Source organism: Plasmodium berghei, assembly GCF_900002375.2.
Source record: "Plasmodium berghei ANKA genome assembly, chromosome: 8".
Lineage (NCBI taxonomy): Eukaryota > Apicomplexa > Aconoidasida > Haemosporida > Plasmodiidae > Plasmodium > Plasmodium berghei.
The window spans coordinates 286,142-310,133 of NC_036166.2; the positions used below are offsets into that span (position 1 = coordinate 286,142).

Here is a 23,992-nt window from a genome sequence, read left to right on the forward strand (position 1 = left end):
ATTTGTTTTTGTTCCTTTAAGAATTAAAAACTAAGAAAATAATAATAAATGGATGAATATATATTATAGTATGATAATAAAATTAATAAAGAAAAAAAGTAAAAGAAAAAAGATAAGCATTAATTTAAAATGACCATTTATTTAATATTGATTTTACATATAAAAAGTACTCTTTAAAAGATTAATATTTTATTAAGGCAATATTAAATAATGCATATATTTTTCACATAAGCATATTTTTACTTTCTTCTTAAAAAAAAGTGGAAAATGTTATTTTCCCATTTAAATAACAAAAGATATTTGAAAGGGAGTATGCACATCAAAATTTATCAACTTGGTAGCGAGTGCATACCCCAACCCCCATATAAATAGTTATATGGTATATACGCATGTGTTTATTACTTGACCTTGAGCAAAGCAATTCTATTATCACTATTATGCCTATCCAATTTTGTGTTTGTATTTTTGTTATTCGTAGGATACATAGCTTCTTCTGACGAAAATACGTAACAGTAGTCTCTTACAAATTTAAAAGAAAATTTCAACCATCTAAATTTGCGCATATTCATATATATTTTGTGCAATGGAAAAATAATTGACTCTTTTTTATCCCCTCTTCCCGAGAATTATAATGCCTGATAGACTGCTTGTTTGCTACAAATTTGTTCGTTAAAAATGTTCCTCCATAACTGTGTGCTACTTTATTAACTTGATTCACCTTATTGGTATTATTTTATTTCATATCATGGGTATATTAATCAGGTATACCCTTTCATCGTTTCTATTTTTTCTGAAGGCGTATACATTAATTCACACTCCAAAATTACTGTGCCGTTACTGTGTCTATTTATTTTTAACTTTTTGTTTTTTGAGTATTAAATTTTCGTCTGTATTTTCACATTTATTGTTTTCGTCAAACAAAGCAAACCCTCTTTTGTTTTCCTTATAGTCAATATTATTTTTCATTATTTGTTCCGTATAGTTTTTATAGCAATTTAAAATATTATTAGATGGGTTAAGGAAATCATTATTATTATTATTATCATCGTTGCCATTTTCACTAATTTTTATCTCACTATTTTCCATCATTTTAAACATGTTTACATCTATAGTGGCCAACGGACGTACATCCTGAAATTCATCAGATAAATTGTCTAGGTTCAATTCTGTTGAATTAGTTGTTGTTTCCGTATTAATATTGTTTGTATCTTTTATTGTTATTTCCTTATTATTTAAATTTTGATTACTTAGAATATTATTATTACTTATATTAATATTACTCTTTATAATATCAACTGAAACATCTTTGATATTTGTTTTTCCATCTAAAATAAAATGATTTGCAAGTATGTTATTTTGCAACAATAGTTGAGCCATATTGTTTTGCATTATTGATAAATGTGAGGATCCATCTATTTGTTTATTTATTGTATTAAAAAAAATTGAATTTTGCATATCCGTCAGATTGTTATGAAGTGTTTGTAGTTGGTCTTCTTCTGCAATTGTGTTTGGAAAATTTAGGTATGGTTTTTCCTTAGTGTTTATATCATATACTTTGTCAATACTTTTACCAAATATTTCATCATCTCTTTTTTCGTTTGTTTTTGTAATCGTTTTCCCACACATTTTTTTAACGTTTCCTCTAGAAGTGGTCCCACAATTCCCCTTAACAAAACCCTTACTCATCTCCTTAGTAACTCCCTTAACATTTTTTTTTGTGCCATCCATATTATTACTCATTGAATTTTCTACATGTTTGACTATATTTCTCTTAGGATAATTTTTTTTTGGTACAATTTTTTTATTATTTATTTCAACAAAATTATCGTGAAATGTCAATTTTTGAACATTGTTTTTATCGTCTTGTATATTTGTATTTATTTCATTGCATTTAATAACATTGTCTTCCAAATTGTTTTTGCATTTTACAGGCATGTCATCATTGTTTAAGTTGTTCTCAAAATATTTTCCATCTTTATTTATGTTAAATTCACTGTTTTTAAAATTATCTTTTAGATAATATTCTGAATTTTTTGCATCACATATTGCAATTTGGTTTCCTTCCAAATTGCCATTTTCTTTTTCTTGGTCATTTGAAACACTATGGAAATCATTTTTCATATTATATGAATCAACATTGTAGGAAGTCCTATCAGTATAATGGGTATTATCTACTGTACTATTGCTTGGCCCTATATTGTCTACTATATTATTACTTGAGTAAACGGTATTTATGGTAGTATTATTGAGCATAGCTATATCAGTTTCCCTGTTACTTGACATAATTTCATTTTCTATATTTTGTTTCGAGAAAACTCGGTCAAGCAAATTCATCATTTTATCATTTCCTTCATTTAAAATACTAAAATTAGTATTATGAATAAAATAATTAAGATTTCGATGAATATGTGAATCAAATATATTTATAAAATTTTTGTCATCATCATCATCATTCATAGAATCGATTTTATTTTTTACTTCATCTAACTTAATTTTTATTAATTGCTCATAAATAGATATATCTTGCTTTAATCCTAAAATAGATACATTTTCTATTGTGTTATCTTTTTTTTGATAACATGAATGTATAATTTTATATAAGCAGAATAAATTTTTTAATCGAAAATAAAAATCTCTAAGAGATTTATGCTTCATTAATAATGAATCATATTCTTTTTGTAAGACATAATTTTTTTTTAATATTTTTTCAATATCAGTTTCTTTATTATCATTAGTTTGCACAGTTGCACATAATTTTATATTTCGTGCTCTAAATGCATATTTTAGTGTATTATTGGATTCTTGGAAGCATTTTCTAGAAGGATTAATATTAGCTATCATAACAACTAAACAATTCCCTTCTAATGAATTTTTTAACAAATGTGTTAGTTTACTGTCTCTGTATTTGACTCTTACTTTTGCTAAATTTCTATTAGATGCCAATGAATTAATGCAATTAGCTAATGCTAATAATGATTGATTAATATATGAACCCTCTTTAAATCGTTCCCCTTTATTAGATGTAGCACTAGCTCTTTCAGAACCAGCTAAATCAACAAAACATAGTTTTGCTTTATAATTTATTACATTCATATTACTATCTAACATTTCATTTAATACATATATTTGTAAAATTGCGTGTGATCTACTAGATACTTTATTAGCTCTAGTAGGTGACATTTTTCTGTTTCGAACTCCTTCATTAATTAATAACATTGCTTGTTCATATGATTGTATTTCTATTTCACACAAATTACTAACTTTAACTTCTGCTACATCTTCTTGTACTTCTAATGTTTTATTTTTTTCCTTTCCTAATAAATCACGTATAGTTTCATTATAGACTTCTAAAAAACTCATAAGTACTTTTACATTTTTACATTTTTTATCTTTTATTATTGTAAATAATTCTAAAAGAGATAATTGAACAATTCCATTCTGATTTTTATCATCTAACATAGTATAAGTTTTTCCTGAGCCGGTTGCTCCATATGCAAAAACCGTGCAATTTATCCCTTTGAAGACATGAGGAATCAAGGGTTTAGATGTATGATAAAATACTTCTTCTTGACTAGAATTCACATCAAAAACTACATCAAAGACATATGTTGATTGTTTCTTTTTTTGCGATAATAAATATGATTCTTTTTCATTCGCTTTTTCAATAAGTACATAATTCTTATTAAAAATTGAAACAATCTTTTCTTCATCATCAGGAATAGGCCTAATACGCACTGCCACCTTTACATTTGAGTATTCATTTAGTGTATTAATTAAATTGGAACTATCACATTTTTTTAGCCCATTTATATTTATAGCACTATTATTATTATTACCAATGCTAACTATATCATTGTAATTATTCCCAACACAACCTTTAGTATTATTGTTTACACCATATGAATATGCTCCCAAATTATTATTTCTAGGATAAGAGTTATTTATGTTTTTAATATTTATTTGAGGTATATATATACTATCATATATATTTTTAGACGTAATTGGGTATTCATTCATATTCCCCATAAAGTTTTTATTATCATTTATGGATAACATATTTTTGTTAATTTTTTTATCCATTTCATATGCATTATTTTTCGTTTCATCACCAATTATGCATATTGTGTTTTGGGGATCAGTACGCATACAGATATTTCCTATGGTGCTAACATTTACATCTGCGTGCGCAGCTTCATTTTCCATGAGTTTTCTCTTGATATTTTTATTGTCATTAGAATTTGATATAAAGCTATTGATTTTATTTGTTTTTACACTGTTTTTATTATTTTCTTTATTTAAATTACAAAATATTTTTAGTGTTTGATCATTATAATTTATTATCCTGTTCGTATTATTATTAGAGCTGTAATTTTTTTTTATGATTTCTTTTTCATTGCCTCTCCAAATTATTATTGGCGGCTTCTTAGTTTCCAACTTTTTAATCGAAATATTGCTTCCCCCAATATTATTATTTCCTAATGTATTGCCAATATCACTTATTTTCCCACTAGTATTAACCAAATGTTTTTTATCATCACTTAAATTTTCATAGTTTTTTTTTTTAACAGAATCAATGCTCCCGTGTGTAACTTTAGGAGCCTTCTTAGTGTTACTAAATTCAGGAGGTATTCTTAAAGTTTTTTTATTGTTATTATCATAGAAATTATTTTCTTCCATATAAGAAATCTTCGAAAGATCAATACCATTATTATTTACATTTTCAAGGCGTTTCATATGGCTAATTTTTTTTTTTTTTTTTAGTATACTTTTTCGTTCCTTAATATTATGCAAAAAAAAAAAATTTTTTTGTGTTTTTCCCTCTATTTCATTTTGTGTGTTTAAAAATAATATATTTTTCTTATTCGAATTATTGCTTGTGTTGCTTGGATTTCTCGTGTTGCTTGGATTTCTCGTGTTGCTTGTATTATTTGTGTTATTTGTATTGCTTGAGCTAATCGTACTATTTTCGATAAATTTCTTATTTTTTTTACTGTAAAAATAAACTTTATTTACTTTTTTATTATTTTCGTCATTATTATTCCTTTTTATAACATTTGAAAATTTTCCATTCATTTTACTTTTTATTTATATATTTTTTTTCGTCTTGTCACCACCTTGGTAATATATTAGCAATTTTTTTTAATATGAATTTTTAATTATTCTTTGCATATGTATGTTATATGAAAATATGAATAATGCTATGATAGAATTGTTAAAAAATAATGAAATGAAAATAGTAATATATATATTTAAATATATAATTAAAAAAAGAGAATAACCTTAGGGATGCATATTAGTATATTATATAGCCATATAGTATTTTTATCACTCGCAAATATATAAATATATGTATTAGACACAATACAACAAAATGAAAATGCTGAAAAGATAACGAAGGAAATCAGATTCAACTATTCTTCTCTTTACTTTTGCTATACATTTTCATAAGTTTCAACATATATATGTATGTACTCTATAAAGTCATTAAAAAGGTATGAATTGATTTGAAGTATAATTTAGCTTATGCTTATTACTTATATTATATTCGTGTTTTATATTTATAGCTTCCTTACATTTTATTACAAATTCACCTTTATCTCACTCATAATTTAGACATATTTTAGTAATAATTTTATCGTTTTAATTATATAATTTATTATTTTTTTTAAATGACCTTCAATACCAAATTTATTACATAAATAAATATATACACATTATGTATAGAGAAATACAAAAGGGGAATGTGTAATACACTCTAATTATGCACACTTGTATAACTAATATGCCTCCATATAATCTACACAAAATTAGGGAAATTTTTATTTGATAAATTATTCAAAAATTAATAAATAATATAATAAATAAAACTGTGTATAACTATAATTAATTATTTTCCTAAATTTTCTTTTCGTCATGCATTTCACTAGCGTATTTCGTATAACTGCTAATAATTTATTCTAGACAGAGATTTTTAATCATTTTGCTAATATTATTTTTTGTTTTTTTAACATTTTAAAATGTAATATTTCATTTTAATGTTTTTTTTATTATTTCTTTAAATTAAATTTTCTTTATACAAAACATTTAATAACCATATAATCATAAAAAAATATATATCTACAAAAAAAATGAATGCTTTATCATATTTTTGTGATTAACACAAAATGATACACAAAAAAAAAGTCATGCATGCATGATGAACTCATATATCGTAAATATGCTAATACACCTTTTATTTTGTATTTTTTGCTTTTAGATATTTTTTTCTGAATTATAAATTGAAGGATATATGTCCTTCCTTCTCTTATGTGAGAAATAATGTTTGTATGTTGAATTATATTTCACACTTTTTTGTGTGTGCGTGAATAAGGATATTTTTTACCTTCCAAAAAAATATGAGGTCATCATCAAATTATGTATTCCCGTAATTCGGGATATTTTTTTTAATGTCGTTATAAGATTGCTTTTTTTTATTTGTCTTTTTCTGTATGAGTAATTTTGAATAGCATAGATTCATTTATGCAAATTGAGACAAATTTACAAAAAAAAGAAAAAAAATACTTAATTAAAACCATTAGTGTTAAATTTGGGGATTTCCCAACTATCTTCAACGCACATCTGTAGAAAAAAAATAAGTGAAAAAAATTAGAAAGTAGGTTCCAAATAACCAGTAAATAATTCGAAATAGCTACCAAAGAATGAAAAAAAATATATAAGTATGTGTTCTTATATGATTTATGCCTTTTTTCTATATTTTTTCAATCATACCAAGACTCTCTTATTGTATAATAATTTGTCTGTCATAAAAATTTTAGCTGCTTCTGGATTTGCTGGTGAAGCCGTATTGGGGTCATTTAACAAAGATTGAATTGATGTCAACAATGAAGTAATATCATAAATAGGGCTCCATTGATTTTGTAGTATATCTAGGCAAATATTTCCATCGGTATATATATTTGGATGAAACATTTTTGATAAAAATTTTACCTTAGGAGGGCTAACTGGATATTCCTCTGAAAAATTAATAATTAAATGAAAAATTCCACATTCCCATATTGTATCTTCTGGGCCTCTTATAATTGAATGACAGCACATTATGTTATCAGAAAAAGGAGCTGCTTCAAAACTTCGATTTTGTTCCTTGTTTATTTTGTTCAGGTCTTGAATAATCCTTCTTCTTGCAAATGTTGACATTTTTATTTTTTTTGATGTTATTATATAAATTATGAATCAAATAAATAATTTATATGCAATAATTACCTCCCCATCAAAAAAATACAATTTTTATTATTATACTTATTTATTTTTCATTTAGAATATACTATTAATCAGTTTATTTTATTCCATTATTTTCTTTTGTATGACAACAGGGGGTATTTATATTATTTTTCCCTTATTTTAGAGTTGTTTTATACAAATTGTAAATAATAAATTTATCTTTTAAATTTTTTTTATTCATTGTATGTATTTTTATGAAAGTGCTGGATTCATATATACGTAGTGAACTTCTATTATTTTTTACCCTAAAAATTATATATATATAATTGAGCATTAATAAGTCCTTTTCTTTTTATTTCCAATATCGATTATGCATATATTTTTTTAATTAAAATATTATAACGCCGTGGTACCGCTTTTTTCCAAAATACAGGCATAATTATTTAAAATGACAAAGAATAAATTTAAAAATAAAAACGGTTTTGAATTATTTTTATAATTATTCAAATCAGTTATACAAAAGTATATAATACGAAAAATAATTATTTTATTTGAAATGACAAATTTTTGTATTAAAGAAAAGGCATAGCATTACTTATCGTAATGTATATATATAACACCATGTATAAGAAATAAAAAAAAAGCAATCCATGCAAAATTGTAAGCCATAATATAGATATATAGGCATATATATATATAATCATAGGAATCATAAATCCATGAATATATGGATATATGAACTTATTGATGGTGAAATGGCATGATGCCTTAGTTATATATTGAGGACAATAACATTATAGATGATATGGATGAATTTATTAAAGTTTTTCGTGGCGACATTTTTTATGCTCGAAAAAACCAAAAATATGTTTTGCTTGGTATGTAATAACAATAAAGCTATAAAATATGCATTAAATATAAAACTAAATAATATACAAGAAAAGGCGAAATATTTTTATATAAACAGTTATAATATAGTTTTTAATACGAATAAAAAAAACACCAAAAAAAAAAAAAAAAAACTCCTGTTTTTATTGCCACCAAATTTTGGTTACTTTGCCAATAGGCAACAAGAAATTCCTTTTCATATTTTAAAATTAAATAACAATAATACTAACACCCAAAGAAATATATTGTTTCTTTTTTATCACAATTTTAGTAAACTTAAATTGTGTTCACAAAATTATCCAGGTGCCACTAGATCATTTAATTTTATTCTTTTGAATAAAATGGACGATTGGGAAGATAAGTATAGATCTAACCGAAATAATGAAATACCAAATGAAGAAGCAAACAATATAAGCGAAAACAACGATAAAATACAAAGTTGTACTCTAAAAAAGAAAGTAAATTTTATCACAGATTTTAACGACGAAAAGGAAAATAAAATTCAAAGAATTTATCCAAATTATGATGGGCATGAAATAAAACAAAACACATCTGGAAATGGTTGTAATAGTGATTTTAAAAAAAATATCATTTTCACCTTAAAAGAATTAGAAGAAATGCGAAAAAATAGCAACTACGTAAAAATAGATGATACAGAAAATAACGAATTTAGCATAGAACTATATTTTGACTATAAAGAGCTAAAGCTTTTGAGAAAAAAAGATGAGCCATTAAGTTCGTTAAAAAATCGATTAATATTAAATTTGAACAAATTATACCAAAAACAAAGTAAGAAATTAAATTCCATGCAAAATAAAAATGCCAATAAAATAATTGATGACAATCTGAAATCAGGAAAAGAGAAGGAAAACACAACTATAGCTAAATTTTATGATAAGGAAAATAATATAATTGATGAAAACTGTATTTTGAAGGATATTATTGATAAATTAAATTATTTAGTTATAGATGAATATAAAATATATATATATATAAATTTATATGATTTAAAAAAAATATATGTATCTATGGATGTTTATGCCAATCATCAAATTATACCAGTTCATTTACCATTGGGGAAAATGGAAGATTATATTTATTATTGGGTTGATAGCAATGATAAAAATGTTTTAAACTCTTGTGATATTTTTTATAAACCAACTAACGCAGATATATCGAAAAGAATACAACTTGTTATATATGACAAAAAAAAACCCATTTTTTTTCATGTCACTGAAGAAATCGAAGTGAAGTTCCACCCATTTGAAGAGCAGCTTAAGATTAAAGAACAAAGATATTCTGATTTTCTTGCACAATCCAATCAATATGATAATAATAATAATAACACACTCCGTATATTATCATACAACATACTTGCGCCTATATATACAAATACAAAATATGCAACAGAATACATGTTCAAAAATATAAATCCTTGTTATTTAAAAACGAGCTATCGATCACATTTACTGATTGGAGAGATCAATCACGACTTTGATATAATAAGTTTGCAAGAAGTTAGCGAATATTTACATAAAAATTTATTTTATGTATACTTATATGAAAATTATTATTCTTCATATAAGCCAAAAAGTCCATATGGAAATGATGGATGCTCCTTATTTGTTAGTAAAAAAAAATTCAATCTTATAGAATATGAAAATTGTGAATTTAATACAATCGTAAGAAATCCTGAATTAAAAAATATATATGATATATTTATAAAATTATCAGATGACCTTGATGAAATTATAAAAGAAATAAAAACAGTATACCAGATAGGTATATTTATGCATAATACTAGTCAAAATATATTTATTATTGCAAATACCCATTTATATTTTCATAGCCTAGCTCAGCATATTAGAGTAATACAAGTTTATTGTATATTACATATTTTAGAAAAAATAAAAAATAAGTATAAAAACAAATACAAAAACAAAGAAATATATGTTATATTAAATGGCGATTTTAATACAAATTTCGAATCAGAAGTCTTCTCATTCGTGCAAGGTGATGATATTATGGAAAATTCAAAATTATGGGAAAATAGTAAATTATTTAAAAAGGAATATGATGATTTAAATAAATACCCTACTCTATTTAATATTGAAAATAATTCAAATGACCAAAAAATTAACGGACTATATTTAAACAGAAAAAACTTTTTACCTTTATATTCCGCTTATAAAAAAGTAGATATTCCATATACAAATTGGAATAATAATTTTATTGATGTTTTAGATTATATTTTTTTGTCACCTGAACTTAAAGTAAAAAGAGTATTAAAGGGGATGGATAAGCATCTGTTTGATCAATATAAAGGAGTAGTATCTCCTTTCAACCCGAGTGATCATTTGTCAATAGCTGCAGAGATAGAGCTATAGCATTTTCTTCCCAAATTATATTTTTTCTATATTATTAAATTAGTAATTAATTCGTATTTATGCACGGTTTCCATATTCCTATATATATACTCAAATTTAATCATATATGTGTGTGTATTCTATGCTTTTTAGTTGCTATTTTATTTTGCTTTTTTTGTAGTTGATAAATTTACAAAAAAAAACATGCCATATATTATATTGTATTTTTTTTGTAATTTACAAAAATACATTAAATTTTTATACATATATGCAGTATTCTCCATAAATTATTGCTTACTACTACATACTATATAAAATGAAATTAAATTTTTTATTTTGGTGCTAATTGCATTTGCTTTTATTACATATATTTTGAAATATAATACTAATAATATCGTCAACTTTGTAGAATATCACTATTTTCTTCACTTTAATATTAATAAGATATACACTGTTATTCCATTTAATGGCCCTTTGATGCCATAACTCTTTTACATACGTCTATATATATGTGTACATATCTATATTTCTACATACACACATATATATATACATGCTACCGCATTGTTTATACAAATATATCCTTTTTTATTAATTTATATGTCATTACAATTATTATTTAAACAGTTATAAGTTTTCCATATTAGGGTTATATGATAGATGCTGCGTCATATAAATGATATTCCTATTTTTTGTTTCGTACTTTAAATAATATTTTCATTCGAAAGTTTCTTTAATGTAAATGGTAATTTTGAATAATAATAATCTATAAAAAATAAATATTGACATACAGATTACTCTTTTGCGTTTTGAAAGGCTTTCAATACATATTTTTAAGCAAAAGTGTAAAAATTGTGAAAGAAAAGAAAGTATAATAATAGCGCCTCCTTCGAACGTATATTTACCTTTTTAAACATTATTTATTATAATATATATATAAATATATGAAGAAAAAATGAATAATTTTGGATAAAATATATGGCAATACGCATTGATATTATCCTATGGCTTTAGGAATGCATATAAAAAATTGAAAAAATATTTAAATCAATATACCGTTTTACCCTTTTTAATTTTTATGTTTTCACTTGATTTTAGTTTTATTGTTATATTTTTTTAATTGTCATTTCCTTATTTTTTATAAAAATCACGGAAAATAATTCACTAATGAGAATTTCCTGTTTGGTACTTTTTCAGCACTATCGTGAAATAATAAACAATAATAGCAAATACGCCAAAGCAAATAATAATAATAATAAAGCGATAAAACCTGACTAAAGGAGAATATTAAATTGATAAGGAGATAAATTCATAAAGTCATAAGTTTTATAAGAGAAAGAAGAATAATTATAATGATTAATAATATACGATCTGAGGAAAAAGAAATATTCAAAGTTCACAAATGGTCAGCAGTAGCGGCATGGTCTTGGGATATTAGTGTGGACAATTGCGCTATATGTAGAAACCATATAATGGATTTATGTATAGAATGCCAAGCTAAATTAAATGATCATATAAATGATAAGGATAAAAAAATCGACAAAGAAAATTGTACCGTTGCTTGGGGTGTGTGTAATCATGCTTTTCATTTACATTGCATATCACGATGGATTAAAGCAAGACAAGTTTGCCCTTTAGATAATACTACTTGGGAATTCCAAAAAGCAACAACTTAAAATATTTCTTATTATTGTGTTTATCATTAATATGTATATATATTTATTTATGTAATATTCTACATATTTTGGCCATCCATCCCAGTATATTTTTACCCCATAGTTCTTTTATTTTTATTTCCATTTCGCATTTTATGACATTTTTTCATGTGTTAAAATATTTTATTTATGTTTCTTGAAATTTGTAATTAAAAAAGCACAATATTAAAACAAGTGTAACAAAAATTCTGAATTATTGATGAGTATAAACGAAAATTATATGTCTATATAAAGGATTATAATAGAGAAAGCAAAATAAAACAATATGCATAGTGCATATATCTATGCGCATTTAAGCAACATGCTTGTGTGCTACAAAAATAGTAACATAAGAAAAACTGATAAAATAATAGCATAAATGGCAAGGTAAAACAACTGGCAATGGATAATATAATAGATGAAATGGTGTGAAATAAATCATAAAATAAAAGTATATTTTAATAAACAGTGTAACTGCATAAGTATGAGAAAATCATACTACGTAAATGATATAGTATCAAACTTTTTACCCTCAAAAAAAATGTTTTATTGATATTTTCTACGAGCGTATGCATTTTTTTATCATTTTTAAGGGTAAAACATTCTTAATATAATTAACATTTTGTTATACGCTCCATATTTTGCTTTTTTGGATAATGCATATAAATTTTCATATGAGATCATAAATGGTGAGAACAAGAATAATAAAAAAACAATAAAGATATTCAAGTAATTTATAACCACAAATTATGTTTTCTTTTTCAACATAAGAAATGAATTTTCATCCATTGATATGGGTATCTTAATTTTGTAAATTGCTTTTTGTACTAATCCCCAAAAAGCCCCTTTTGCCTCTACTGCAAATGCAAAACCTTTATGAGCAAAATAATTTGAACCACTTTGACTATCAATATATGCTAATTTTTTAATTTGGCACTTTCTTAATCCTTCAAACTTTCCCATATTTATTTGTTCCAGGACAATTTGTTCCATTGTTGGTTTCTTCATAAATTGATATGTCATTAATATTAATAATGGTAACATAGATGTATATAAGGATATAATTGTAGACATATAATAACTACTAGATGAGTGTGCTTTTTCAAAAGTTCCATGTAATTCGTCTGCTCCAACAATATCCAGAAAAACTTTTATATTACTTATTACAAACCAAAATAATAGTGTTACAATTATTTCAAACCATAAAACAACATGAGATATGACAAACCATGTATTTATCATCAAAGCCACTACTGCATTAACGGCAATAACATGGTGGGTATATAACATCTGTGAAAATGTGTTAAAATCTACATCTACACTGCGATCATTGTGAAATATAGAATGGTCTTGTCCAGTAGAAAAATGCAATATAATAATTGTTTCAACAGCAGCTAACCAAATTGCAAATAATAAGTAAATCAATAAAAAATGAGTACCGTAAGAACGAAACTTTTCAGGTTTTGATCTTTTCCCAATCCATGATTTAATTTTTTCAACATATTTTTGAAAATATGGTATATATTTAAATGGTAATAAAAAAAAATTCGTAAATTTTTTACAATAATTTTTTATTTTTCTCGTATAATAGTAAATCTTTTTATTAGCATAAATAGGCCATAACGTAGATGGGGATGTTTCATATAATAATGGATTATTTAATAATATATTATGTGGTAATTGCTTATCTAAAGCTACAAAAAATATAACAGGTAAAGAAGTAAATGCTATATTAATAATTTGTTTTGTCCATGGATTCCAAGCATCAGTAGCACTATATCCCGTCCAAAATATTAAAATCATGGAACATAAGCAAAAGCTAACATTACGAAAAATACAAAAATATACCAAAAAGGAATTCCTCCGTAACGATTCTCTACCATGCACAAATAATAATTTTTTTAAATATTTAAATTCACCAATAGTAAAATCAGAAGATCTAGCAGCTTGTAAGCCTTCTTTTCCAGCTATACCTACGCCAACATTTGCCATTAAAATCATACCTACATCATTAGCCCCATCTCCAATAGCTAATGAAGTTCCTCTTGGATTAAATGCTGAATTTTCCTTAACAAATAATGCTTTTTGTTTAGGGGTTACTCTGCAAGCTATAAGAGTAGATGCACTTCTAGCCAAGGTATAAAATTTTATTTTTAATATTTTATTTTTCATTATTACATCAAGAGATTCCCCTGTGATTGTTATAGAAAATTGCGAATAGTGCATTTTGTCTTTGAGCTTACAGGCACTATCACTATCAACCTCATGATTATCATTATCAAGATCATCACTCTTTCTCATTTTTATACACATTCCTATACTTTCAGAGCTGCTCTTAACGTTTCCAAATGATTCACGGGATTCCAAAAAGGAGCTATAAACTTTTTCTTGTTTTTCTAATACTGATGAGGAGAGATGCTTATCATTTTTCAAATCAACCATAGTTTGGTGTGAGATTACATTTTTTTTTACAGAATTAAAAAAATTCGTTTTCATAAAATTTAAAATTGTTTCAGATCTTAGATCTAAATTTAAATGTTCCCAATTAACACTATTCCACCACTTTGTGCTATGATCAGCATTTAACAAATTTGCAGCATTAGTATTTTTTTCATGTGTGTTAATTTGTTCTAATAAAACATTACTATCTGTTTCTGTAAACACAGCATTATATGTATGCTTATTTAATATATTAATCGAATGCCCTATATTTATTGCTGTTTCTAATTTATCCCCAGTTAACACACATATAGTTATACCTGCATCTCGTAGATCTTGTATAACTTGAGGAACATCATCTTGCAATTTATCATCAATACCAGTACACCCAATAATTAGTAAATTATTTTCAAATTCATCATAAAAATTTTGTAAATATGTATCATCTTTTAATAACTCGTATTTCCTTCTATTTTCTATATGTTTAGTATACATTATTTTAAATTCTTCTTTTGTTAAATGTTTATATCCTAACACTAAAGTTCTAAGACCAGATGTAGCAAACGCATTTAATTGATATTCTACATGATCAACAATATGCTTTTGATTTTTTGAAGCTAATTTTAATACACTTGTATCCGCACCCTTTATTAACATAAATATTTCATCTTTCTCATTTTTTACAATTAATGACATTCTTTTTCTAACATTATCAAAAGGAAAAACATCTAATATTTCAAAAGATAAAATTGGAACAATTTTTTTATATAGCATTTTTTCTCTTTCTTTTTGTTCATTTTTAATGAGCTCTTTAGTATTCATCTTATTAGATATAAACATATTTCTAATCGGTATAGACATATGAAAACTGTTACTAATATCTTTTGCGTTGGTATTATTATTGTTATTATTTTTCATAAGATTTTTACCACGTTTAGATTCCTTTTTTCCTTCTTTATTTATGCATGCGTTGGGGAAATATGTGTCAAAATTATCTTCATAATAACTTTTTTTTTTCATAAAATTATTATAGCATTTTTCCCCTAAAATAAATCTTTGGGCAAAAGATGATGTTAGTTCAATTTCAATAGTTCTTAAATTTGGTCTATTTATAAATTCGCATCCTAGATATAATGATGTGCTAATTAACGCAAGTTCATCAGGTGAGCTTGCATCATATTGTGGTTGCTCTGGTGTTAGGTATGTGTAATTAATTTTTGTTTCTTTATCGTATATTTTCATTTTTTCATTGCTATTATTTTTTTTTTTTCGATTCTTATCGGCACCTTCGATATCTTTATCATCATTATCAATGCTCGTATCATCATCGCTACTTTCAATATCCATGTCATCGATATCTACATTTCTTATCATGGCACTATGGCATAAACTCAGAACCAGTAACAAAAAATAAATTTGATCCTCTGTTTCTTTTCTTATGCTATATATTTTATTAACAAATAATACTCGGTTAAAAAAAACAAATTCATTTTCTCCCCTCACAAAATCATTTTCTGAATATATATTTGTAATAGCTTCGTTATGAGATAAACTATTTAAACGTATATGTTTCCTTTTAATTTTATGAGGGTTTATAGATGTTTTCGACCAATTCAATGGATCTATCATATAAGACATGCTTTTATTATGTGGTGAATCTCCCTTCATTTTATTTTTTGATATTACCCAATTTTCATCATCTTTCTCTTTTTCTGTCTCTTTTATATATATGTTTTGCTTATCAAGGTAATTATTATTATCATCTTCACAATAGTTATTAACTGCATCTGCATTCCCAATTTTATGTGAATCATTAATGTCGTCATTTTCACTTTTGCTTGTGTTAGAACTGTCTTCATATTGAAAATCAATGGAATTCATATGTTCACCATTATTGTGTCTATTTATTTTCCTGTTTTCATCTATTTTATTATTGTTTTTTACTATTTCTTTTTTTTTTTTATCAACAATGGTTTCTTTAATGTCACTAAAATCATAAAATCCATATACCCCCTTATTCCCTAAGCCAATATTTTGTAATTGCATAACATTTTGTGTTAATGTTCCTGTTTTATCTGAATATATGTGAGTTACATTCCCCATTTCCTCTAACAATTGTCCAGCTTTACTTAATGCATATCTTCCTGTTTTTTTACTACACATATCGTTATCCCAATTAATTAAATATCCTTGTAATAATCTCACTACTTCCCATATCAGTAATAAATCAACTGGTATAAATGAGCCAAACAAAAGAATCATAGAACCTATTGTAATAAAAAATGTTTTTAAACTATCAGAATTGTAATATAAATTTAAATACCATAAATTATATCCTTGTTTTCGCATCCATAAAACCCCCCCTATAGCTACAATAAAAGAAATAAATATTTGACACATAATTAATACAATTACATGATTGCCATATACAAATTCAAGCCGTGACCATTTTTCTCTTGATTTAGTTGACGCATTTCGCATTAATTTTGTTCTATTCCCAGTGTTTATAACTAGTCCATATATCCATTTTGTGTTTACAAGTGATGTACCTCTTAATACTAAATTGTCTATATTTATATTAATTATATTTTTGTTCTCATTTTCTCCTTCTTCGATTTGTTCGCCATTTTGGTTATTCTCCTTTTTTGTTTTCATATGAGTTGTTTCATATTTTTTTTCATTAGAACGTTTTAAATCGTTTTCATTTTGTATTTTGTCATTTATATGAATTTTTCCTTTTTCCATTGTAACATTAGTGTTGGGTTTTTCTTTTTGGGTTTCCATGCCGGGATTTTGACTTTCTCTATTTATACTATTTTGCTTGTCATAAAATCGAACCAAATCCCCATTTTTATTTTTGAACTGTAAAGGAGGTAATATAATATGCCCACTATAATCGAAAATATCATCATTGGGTCTTTCACTTATTAACTCAACTCTGCAATGTCCTGCATATTTATCATGCTTAAAATATTTAGATATTTCCGATAAGCAATATTTGTGCTTCACATTAGATTCTCCATCTACATTTTTTGTTTCAATATTAACTATACCTTTTTTATTTGAGCAATTTAACACAATTAAATCAGCAGGGAAATATTCATATGCAAATATTTTAACTACATCACCATTTTTTATGTCTGCCCATTTTTTTTCTTTTAAAATTCCATTTTCAAAAACCATTGTTTTTTTAGAATTTTCTTCATTATCCGATTTATGTCTTTGCCAATCTTCAAAAAATTCTTTAATCATAGATAGAACTATTATAAAAACTAATGGAATTAAATATGTGGGCATTCCTTTTGAATCTGTTATTTCAGGTATTAGTTGTAACGCCGATATCGATAAAAAATATAAATTACCTAATCTTAAAAATTGGAAAAAAACAATAAGAGGTAAAAAAGTGTATATTTTATATTTAGCCGTCCTAATCTCATTTCGATGGTTTATTCCATGTATTATATCAATATTTAAATGTTCTTCTTCCAATTTTTTCTGGGCATTTTTTAAATACAACTCATGATCTTCTTTATTTATTTCAAAATTAGAGATTAAATAAATCCGGTTCTCATTATTTTTCCCTTTTATTTTTACTGATATCCAATCTATCAACTTCTTTGATAACTTTTGTAGTCCGTTCAGCATGGTAGAAAATCTTTGCACACAATATACGCGTATATATATGTATATATATATATGTGTGCTTATGACTTATTTTATTATATATACGTGTGTGGATACAACAGATCAAATAAAAAACGAAAAAAAAAATTATAATAAGCATTGCCCTTTTATTATAGCAGATACCTACTCTTTTCGACTTAAGATTTTCACATGGAATACCAAAAAACATTCCTTTGTTAATAAGGCATGTGCCTAAAATATTATATTGCTATTATCTAAAGAATTAGCATAATAAAAACTTATCATTAAAATTGCATATACGTTTAACATTTAATATATATAGTGAACAAAAAAAATAAATAAAAAAATATAGACCAAATAAAAAAAATATAGATAAATATATATACATATTTCTTAAAATTTTCCTAAAATTATTTTGATAATTAAAAGCAAGCAAATTAGAATTATCTAAATGGACTAATTATGTAAGTTATATGTATTTCTATACACATGTGTAATGCATAAAAATATATATTATTAATTTTATGTGTTTTTACTTTTTTTTTAATTATAAATATTATGACATAAAAAATAAATTGTGGATTTATGCACTTTTCTGTTATTTTTCAGTTATAGATAATGTAATCTAAAAAATAAAATATAGATTTATGCGTGTTTTCCTTTTTTTAATTATAAATATTGTGATCTAAAAAATAAATTATGGATCTCTGCAGTGTTTCACACAAAAAATGTTTAAGAAATTTAAAGGTTTATTTACATATATTTTAAAAAACAAATTACTGAAAAAAATTTGTTTTCCTACATTTTGGAAAACTTGTATTTAAAAATGGGGGAAATAGGGATATGTAATATAAATATTTTAGGACATCACAAAATAATGGCTTGTATATAAAAATAATGCACGTTTTAGTCTACGCAATGATAAAGAGCGTTAAATTTATAAGGATATTTATGTCGTCAAAATCTAAGAGTGTAAAATACTTCTTATACGTATATATATGTTATGAATATTTGTGTGGAAATATTTAATCCTCTTTGACCATTCATGTGCCATTATATCCGTTACACGCGTATAAAATAATATAAAAAGCTGAAAAAAAAGGAAATATTATTCATTTAAAAATATATAAATTATAACAAAATGACTAATTAATAATATATAATATTTTATTATAAAATTAAAAAATATAATTAAATAAAAGATGTTTGGAAGAGAAAAATAATTTTTTAGAATACAAAAATAATATAATAATAAAATACTTATATCCATTTGAAGAAGAACATAAAAATTCGAATAATTCCAAGAAAAGGAAAAAAACAAAAAGAAAGCAATGAATCAAAAAAAAACACATTTTATATAATATACAAAAGAGGCTGTGAATATATAAAGATATTTCTGGGGAAAGATACATATATATATATATATATATGCAAGTATAATGATTATGTAACACTCAACAAATTATAGATTCTATTCAAGATTCCAGAAAATGAATAATACGAATCATTTAATATTTATATAAAAGAAAACAATATCAATATACCATTTAGTTATTCACATAAAATAAAATAGTAATAATAATAACATAATATATAAAATAATAACCAATAAACTCAATTATCATATTTTTGACCGTTTAAAAGAAATGGAAAAGTTTAGAATATTTGTTTTGTTTTTTATTGTATATATCTCCTACTTTTTGGTCCAATCAAAGAAAAATGGTAAACTTTCATATGATAATGTATATTTGTGAAATTAGTTGTTTTGACGAATATCTCTAGTATATAAACCATCATAGGCTTATATGTATATTCCCCTGTTTGTGAAAACACCTTCCAAATTTAATTTCATTATTTAAACTGGTTTACATGCATATGCACAAATTCATACGTACATGCATATATATTTATTCTTTTATTTTTATTAGAGGATGATATAATTATTATGGACAATCCCGATGACTCCGAGAGGAAGAATAGTGAGCCAGTGGAAAATGAAGGTAAGAACTTCGAAAATTATGTGAATTGTTATTAACGTGCTAATAATACTAATTATAAGTTTAAACAATAATAAATAAACAAAATATATTCTCACTTCACACGTGCGTATACGCCTACTTATATTTAATTACATTTTTCTTATGATAATTTAATTTTTTATTTTAATTCACTCTCTGTTTAGATCCAATAAATGATAATGTGGATAATCTATCATACTATAATATACAGAATGACACAAAAAACGACACAAATAATAACATACAAAATGATATGCATAATCTGCATGAATTACATGAGTTGCATTTATATTCATGGCATAGAGGAAATAAGAAAGCATTTTACGCGAAAATAACATTTTTTATATTTATTTTAATTATTGTTATTGCTAATGCAATCATATCAAGGAAGGCAAATAAAATGATCGCCCTTTATTGGTTACGAACTTGTAAAGATATATTTTTACAACAATTCGCAAAAATTGGTGATGATAAATCATTTTTATTGGAAAGATCATATCATAATTATGATTTTCAATGCACTGGTCGAAAAAATTGTAATTATTATTTTGTAAATTTAAGCCTAATTAAAAGACAATGTATTTGGAGATATTATCTTTTAAATTATTTTGTAAATCAGCATGACACTATGTATATAACCGTCAACTTTGATAAGCTCGATAAAACTGTTTTATGTGTATATAAAAAACATCAAAAAAAAAATATTGATTATCGTTTTCCAAATATAAATAAATATACAAAATTAATGGATAAATCAGAATTAAAAAAAATATATGATATTAAAGCAGACTCATCTGAGATAGTCAATCTAGTGCTAAGCGGAAAAATTTTTAACTTTTTAAATACATATGATAAATATATAAATTATATGTGTATCACTGATATACCATTATATGATGTGGAAAATAGAATTCCTGAAAAAAAGGAAGATAACAAGCAAATAGAAAAACATAACTTTTTATTTTTAAGTTTAGTTATACCCAGAAATCCAGAGGATTTACGCACACTAATCAACTTTTCTATTTATATGATCGATGCCTGCCATTGCATTGATCTGTCAGAAAAAACAAGAGATAATGTAAAAAAAATAAGGAGTATTGTTGAAAAGGAAGACGAAAGACGAAAACAAGAATTGAGAGAATTACAAGAAAAAAAAAAAGCAAAAAAGTTACAGGAGGAAAATGAAAAACTTAGCAAAATGTCACCAGAGCAACAAAGAAAGTATGAAGAGAAAAAGCAAAAAAAAAATATGAAAAAAATGAAGAAATTTAAAATTATAAAAATATAATTTTTTACTATACTATATATATACTTATCACATATCATTGTATTTGTGATGGATAAGTTTAATTTCAATCCTTAGCGCCTGGACGCGATGTTATGGATATTTATTAAGAACCATTTTATTCGCATACTTATGTAAATTCCCATTGTATAACACATATATATACATAATTCCTTATTTTTCGTCTAATTTAAAAAAATATACTTTGCATTTTTAATATTTCATTATTTTTTATAAATGCTTTTGATAATTTTTTAATAAGTAATAAATACATGTACAGAACTATGATATTATTCGTTTTGTTATTTAATTTATTATATATATTTAATTTAACTTTTTCATTTGTTTATTTTATTGTCTTTTTTTTACGTTGCATATTTCATATACTAAAAATAAAAAACGATTTTTTTTTTAAATTAACAATGTGCAAAATTATATACTATAAAAATATAAACAATAAAAAAATTAATTCGGAATTATTATATAATATAACCCTATAATTTATCAAAACATGTATCTTATATTAAGGTACTACCAACTACAAATATAAGAGATGTGCATATATATATTTTATATATTTTTTTATATCAAATTATTTTTGTTATACATGATGAGAATTATCAACATGCTTTATTATCTCGATAAATGTTTCGGCAATGGAACATTTTCCAATTAGAAAACCATCAATCGAAGTGTTTTCTATATAATCCTACACAAGGAGTGAAGAGAAAAAAAGTGCATTATAATGGTAATTCATAGAAATATAATAGTGACATGAGTAAAACATATATATATATATATATATATAACAAAATAAAATAAATAAGTATCGACGTTTCATGACGTATAGAAAAATATACCTGCACGTTAGATTTTGTTATAGATCCGCCATAAACAATTTTTATACATTTGCTTGTACTTTCATCAATTTCATCGAATATCGCTCTTCTTATACCTATTCATTAAAAAAAACGAGATAATCATAGTGACGAACATGTATAATTGAAAGTTTGGTTCGCTTTGATGTAGTACAAATATTATGAGTTTTACTTTTTTTATTTATTTACATCACACTACTTTTTAACATATATCACTTTATGATGTTTTATAAATTTTTATTTTTTAAGAATACCAAAACAACAATTGTTTAGATTGGACGATGAGACAGGGTTCCCAGTTCCTACAGCAAATCTGGGCTCAAAGGCTATAACAATATTTTTAATTTCTTCTTTTGGGATTTTTTGCTTAATTAGCTAAAGGTGAAAAAATATAAAAGAATATGAGTAAAATATGTTAAATCGCTAGTTATATTTATATTTTATGAATATTGATATATATGTATTGTGCTTTGTGTGTGCATCACATTATGTTTCATTTTTTTTTATTTTTAATATTTAATCATCTTACAGAAAGCAATTCCCTAAATTTTTGAAAGGGGAAACTGCATTCCCTACTTGTGTAATTTTCTCCTACACATAAAATAACTTTTAACTTGGAATTAATTGCATTATATACTTTCAATGCAGTTTGTTCAATGTTTTCACCAACATTAAAAAAACTCTTTTTTCTTTCACTATGTCCTATTATTGTATAATTTATTCCAAATTCATGTAGCAAACTTGCTGTTGTTTCCCCTGTAAACGCCCCTAAACCATTTACTAAACTTACATCTTGAGAACAAGGGGATATTTTTGAATCGTTTTTCTTTATTTTTTCATGAAGATAAGGTAAAAATAATAAATTTGGGGATACAATTACATCAATATAATTTGAAAATTTAATTTGTGTTAATTTGTCGATTAGTTGATATGCTTCTTCTTTTAACAAATAACATTTCCAGTTAGCTATGATAATTTTTTTCCTCCCAGTTTCTGTCTCTAAATTTATATTTTTGTTATTTATAAGTGAATATATCTCATTATTTTTTTTATTGGTATAGCGCTTTATTCCCAATTTTGTCCATGTTTTTATATCATATATATGATTATCTTTTATCTTATCTAGTGGTAACCTTGATTTAATGAAAAATTGTTTTTTGTTTATTTTATGGTTGTTAAATAAGTTATTTGTATTTTTATAATTATGTTTCATGCATTCAGTGATCATTAGAAAAATGCATATCCCCCAAAATAATTTTAACATAGTAAGAAGAAAAAAAAGGGGAAAAAACACAAAAAACGGATGGATCGTCCTAAATCAACGCACATTGGCAAATAAAGGGATGCCAAATAACTTTAAATACATCTGCATAAATAAATAAGTAAATATATATAATATTCACGAAATATAATAAGACATATTACACCTTTGCTTTTATAAGTAATATCATTTGCATTATATATATATACACCTATTTATGGGCATTTTATGTTGTATTTTTTTCCTTGAATCTTTTCAAATATTTTTTACATTTAAATATAAAACTATTTAGGGGAATTC

At 24.5% G+C, this 23,992-nt stretch overlaps 7 protein-coding genes across 7 annotated transcripts; 3 read left to right on the forward strand and 4 right to left on the reverse strand.

The window, feature by feature from the left end:
* Nucleotides 1-843: 843 nt before the first annotated feature.
* Nucleotides 844-5,073, reverse strand: PBANKA_0805900 (kinesin-8, putative; the record flags this gene model as incomplete). Its single annotated transcript, XM_034564210.1, has 1 exon — nucleotides 844-5,073. The coding sequence occupies one exon, from the start codon at nucleotides 5,071-5,073 to the stop codon at nucleotides 844-846; it is 4,230 nt and encodes a 1,409-aa protein (XP_034421029.1).
* Nucleotides 5,074-6,561: 1,488 nt separating this feature from the next.
* On the reverse strand, nucleotides 6,562-7,194 carry PBANKA_0806000 (ubiquitin-conjugating enzyme E2, putative; the record flags this gene model as incomplete). Its single annotated transcript, XM_034564211.1, has 2 exons — nucleotides 6,562-6,618; nucleotides 6,769-7,194. 2 exons carry the CDS (start codon nucleotides 7,192-7,194, stop codon nucleotides 6,562-6,564), a joined length of 483 nt encoding a protein of 160 aa, XP_034421030.1.
* Nucleotides 7,195-8,018: 824 nt separating this feature from the next.
* PBANKA_0806100 (CCR4 domain-containing protein 4, putative) lies at nucleotides 8,019-10,493 on the forward strand (the record flags this gene model as incomplete). The annotated part of the gene is made up of 1 exon (XM_034564212.1): nucleotides 8,019-10,493. One exon carries the CDS (start codon nucleotides 8,019-8,021, stop codon nucleotides 10,491-10,493), a length of 2,475 nt encoding a protein of 824 aa, XP_034421031.1.
* A 1,331-nt stretch (nucleotides 10,494-11,824) lies between these two features.
* Nucleotides 11,825-12,148, forward strand: PBANKA_0806200 (E3 ubiquitin-protein ligase RBX1, putative; the record flags this gene model as incomplete). The annotated part of the gene is made up of 1 exon (XM_034564213.1): nucleotides 11,825-12,148. One exon carries the CDS (start codon nucleotides 11,825-11,827, stop codon nucleotides 12,146-12,148), a length of 324 nt encoding a protein of 107 aa, XP_034421032.1.
* A 765-nt stretch (nucleotides 12,149-12,913) lies between these two features.
* PBANKA_0806300 (P-type ATPase, putative) lies at nucleotides 12,914-18,250 on the reverse strand (the record flags this gene model as incomplete). The annotated part of the gene is made up of 1 exon (XM_034564214.1): nucleotides 12,914-18,250. The coding sequence occupies one exon, from the start codon at nucleotides 18,248-18,250 to the stop codon at nucleotides 12,914-12,916; it is 5,337 nt and encodes a 1,778-aa protein (XP_034421033.1).
* A 1,646-nt stretch (nucleotides 18,251-19,896) lies between these two features.
* Nucleotides 19,897-21,556, forward strand: PBANKA_0806400 (conserved protein, unknown function; the record flags this gene model as incomplete). The annotated part of the gene is made up of 3 exons (XM_034564215.1): nucleotides 19,897-19,972; nucleotides 20,179-20,250; nucleotides 20,433-21,556. The coding sequence occupies 3 exons, from the start codon at nucleotides 19,897-19,899 to the stop codon at nucleotides 21,554-21,556; spliced, it is 1,272 nt and encodes a 423-aa protein (XP_034421034.1).
* Nucleotides 21,557-22,154: 598 nt separating this feature from the next.
* On the reverse strand, nucleotides 22,155-23,695 carry PBANKA_0806500 (triosephosphate isomerase, putative; the record flags this gene model as incomplete). The annotated part of the gene is made up of 4 exons (XM_034564216.1): nucleotides 22,155-22,262; nucleotides 22,414-22,508; nucleotides 22,686-22,806; nucleotides 22,961-23,695. The coding sequence occupies 4 exons, from the start codon at nucleotides 23,693-23,695 to the stop codon at nucleotides 22,155-22,157; spliced, it is 1,059 nt and encodes a 352-aa protein (XP_034421035.1).
* Nucleotides 23,696-23,992: the final 297 nt, after the last annotated feature.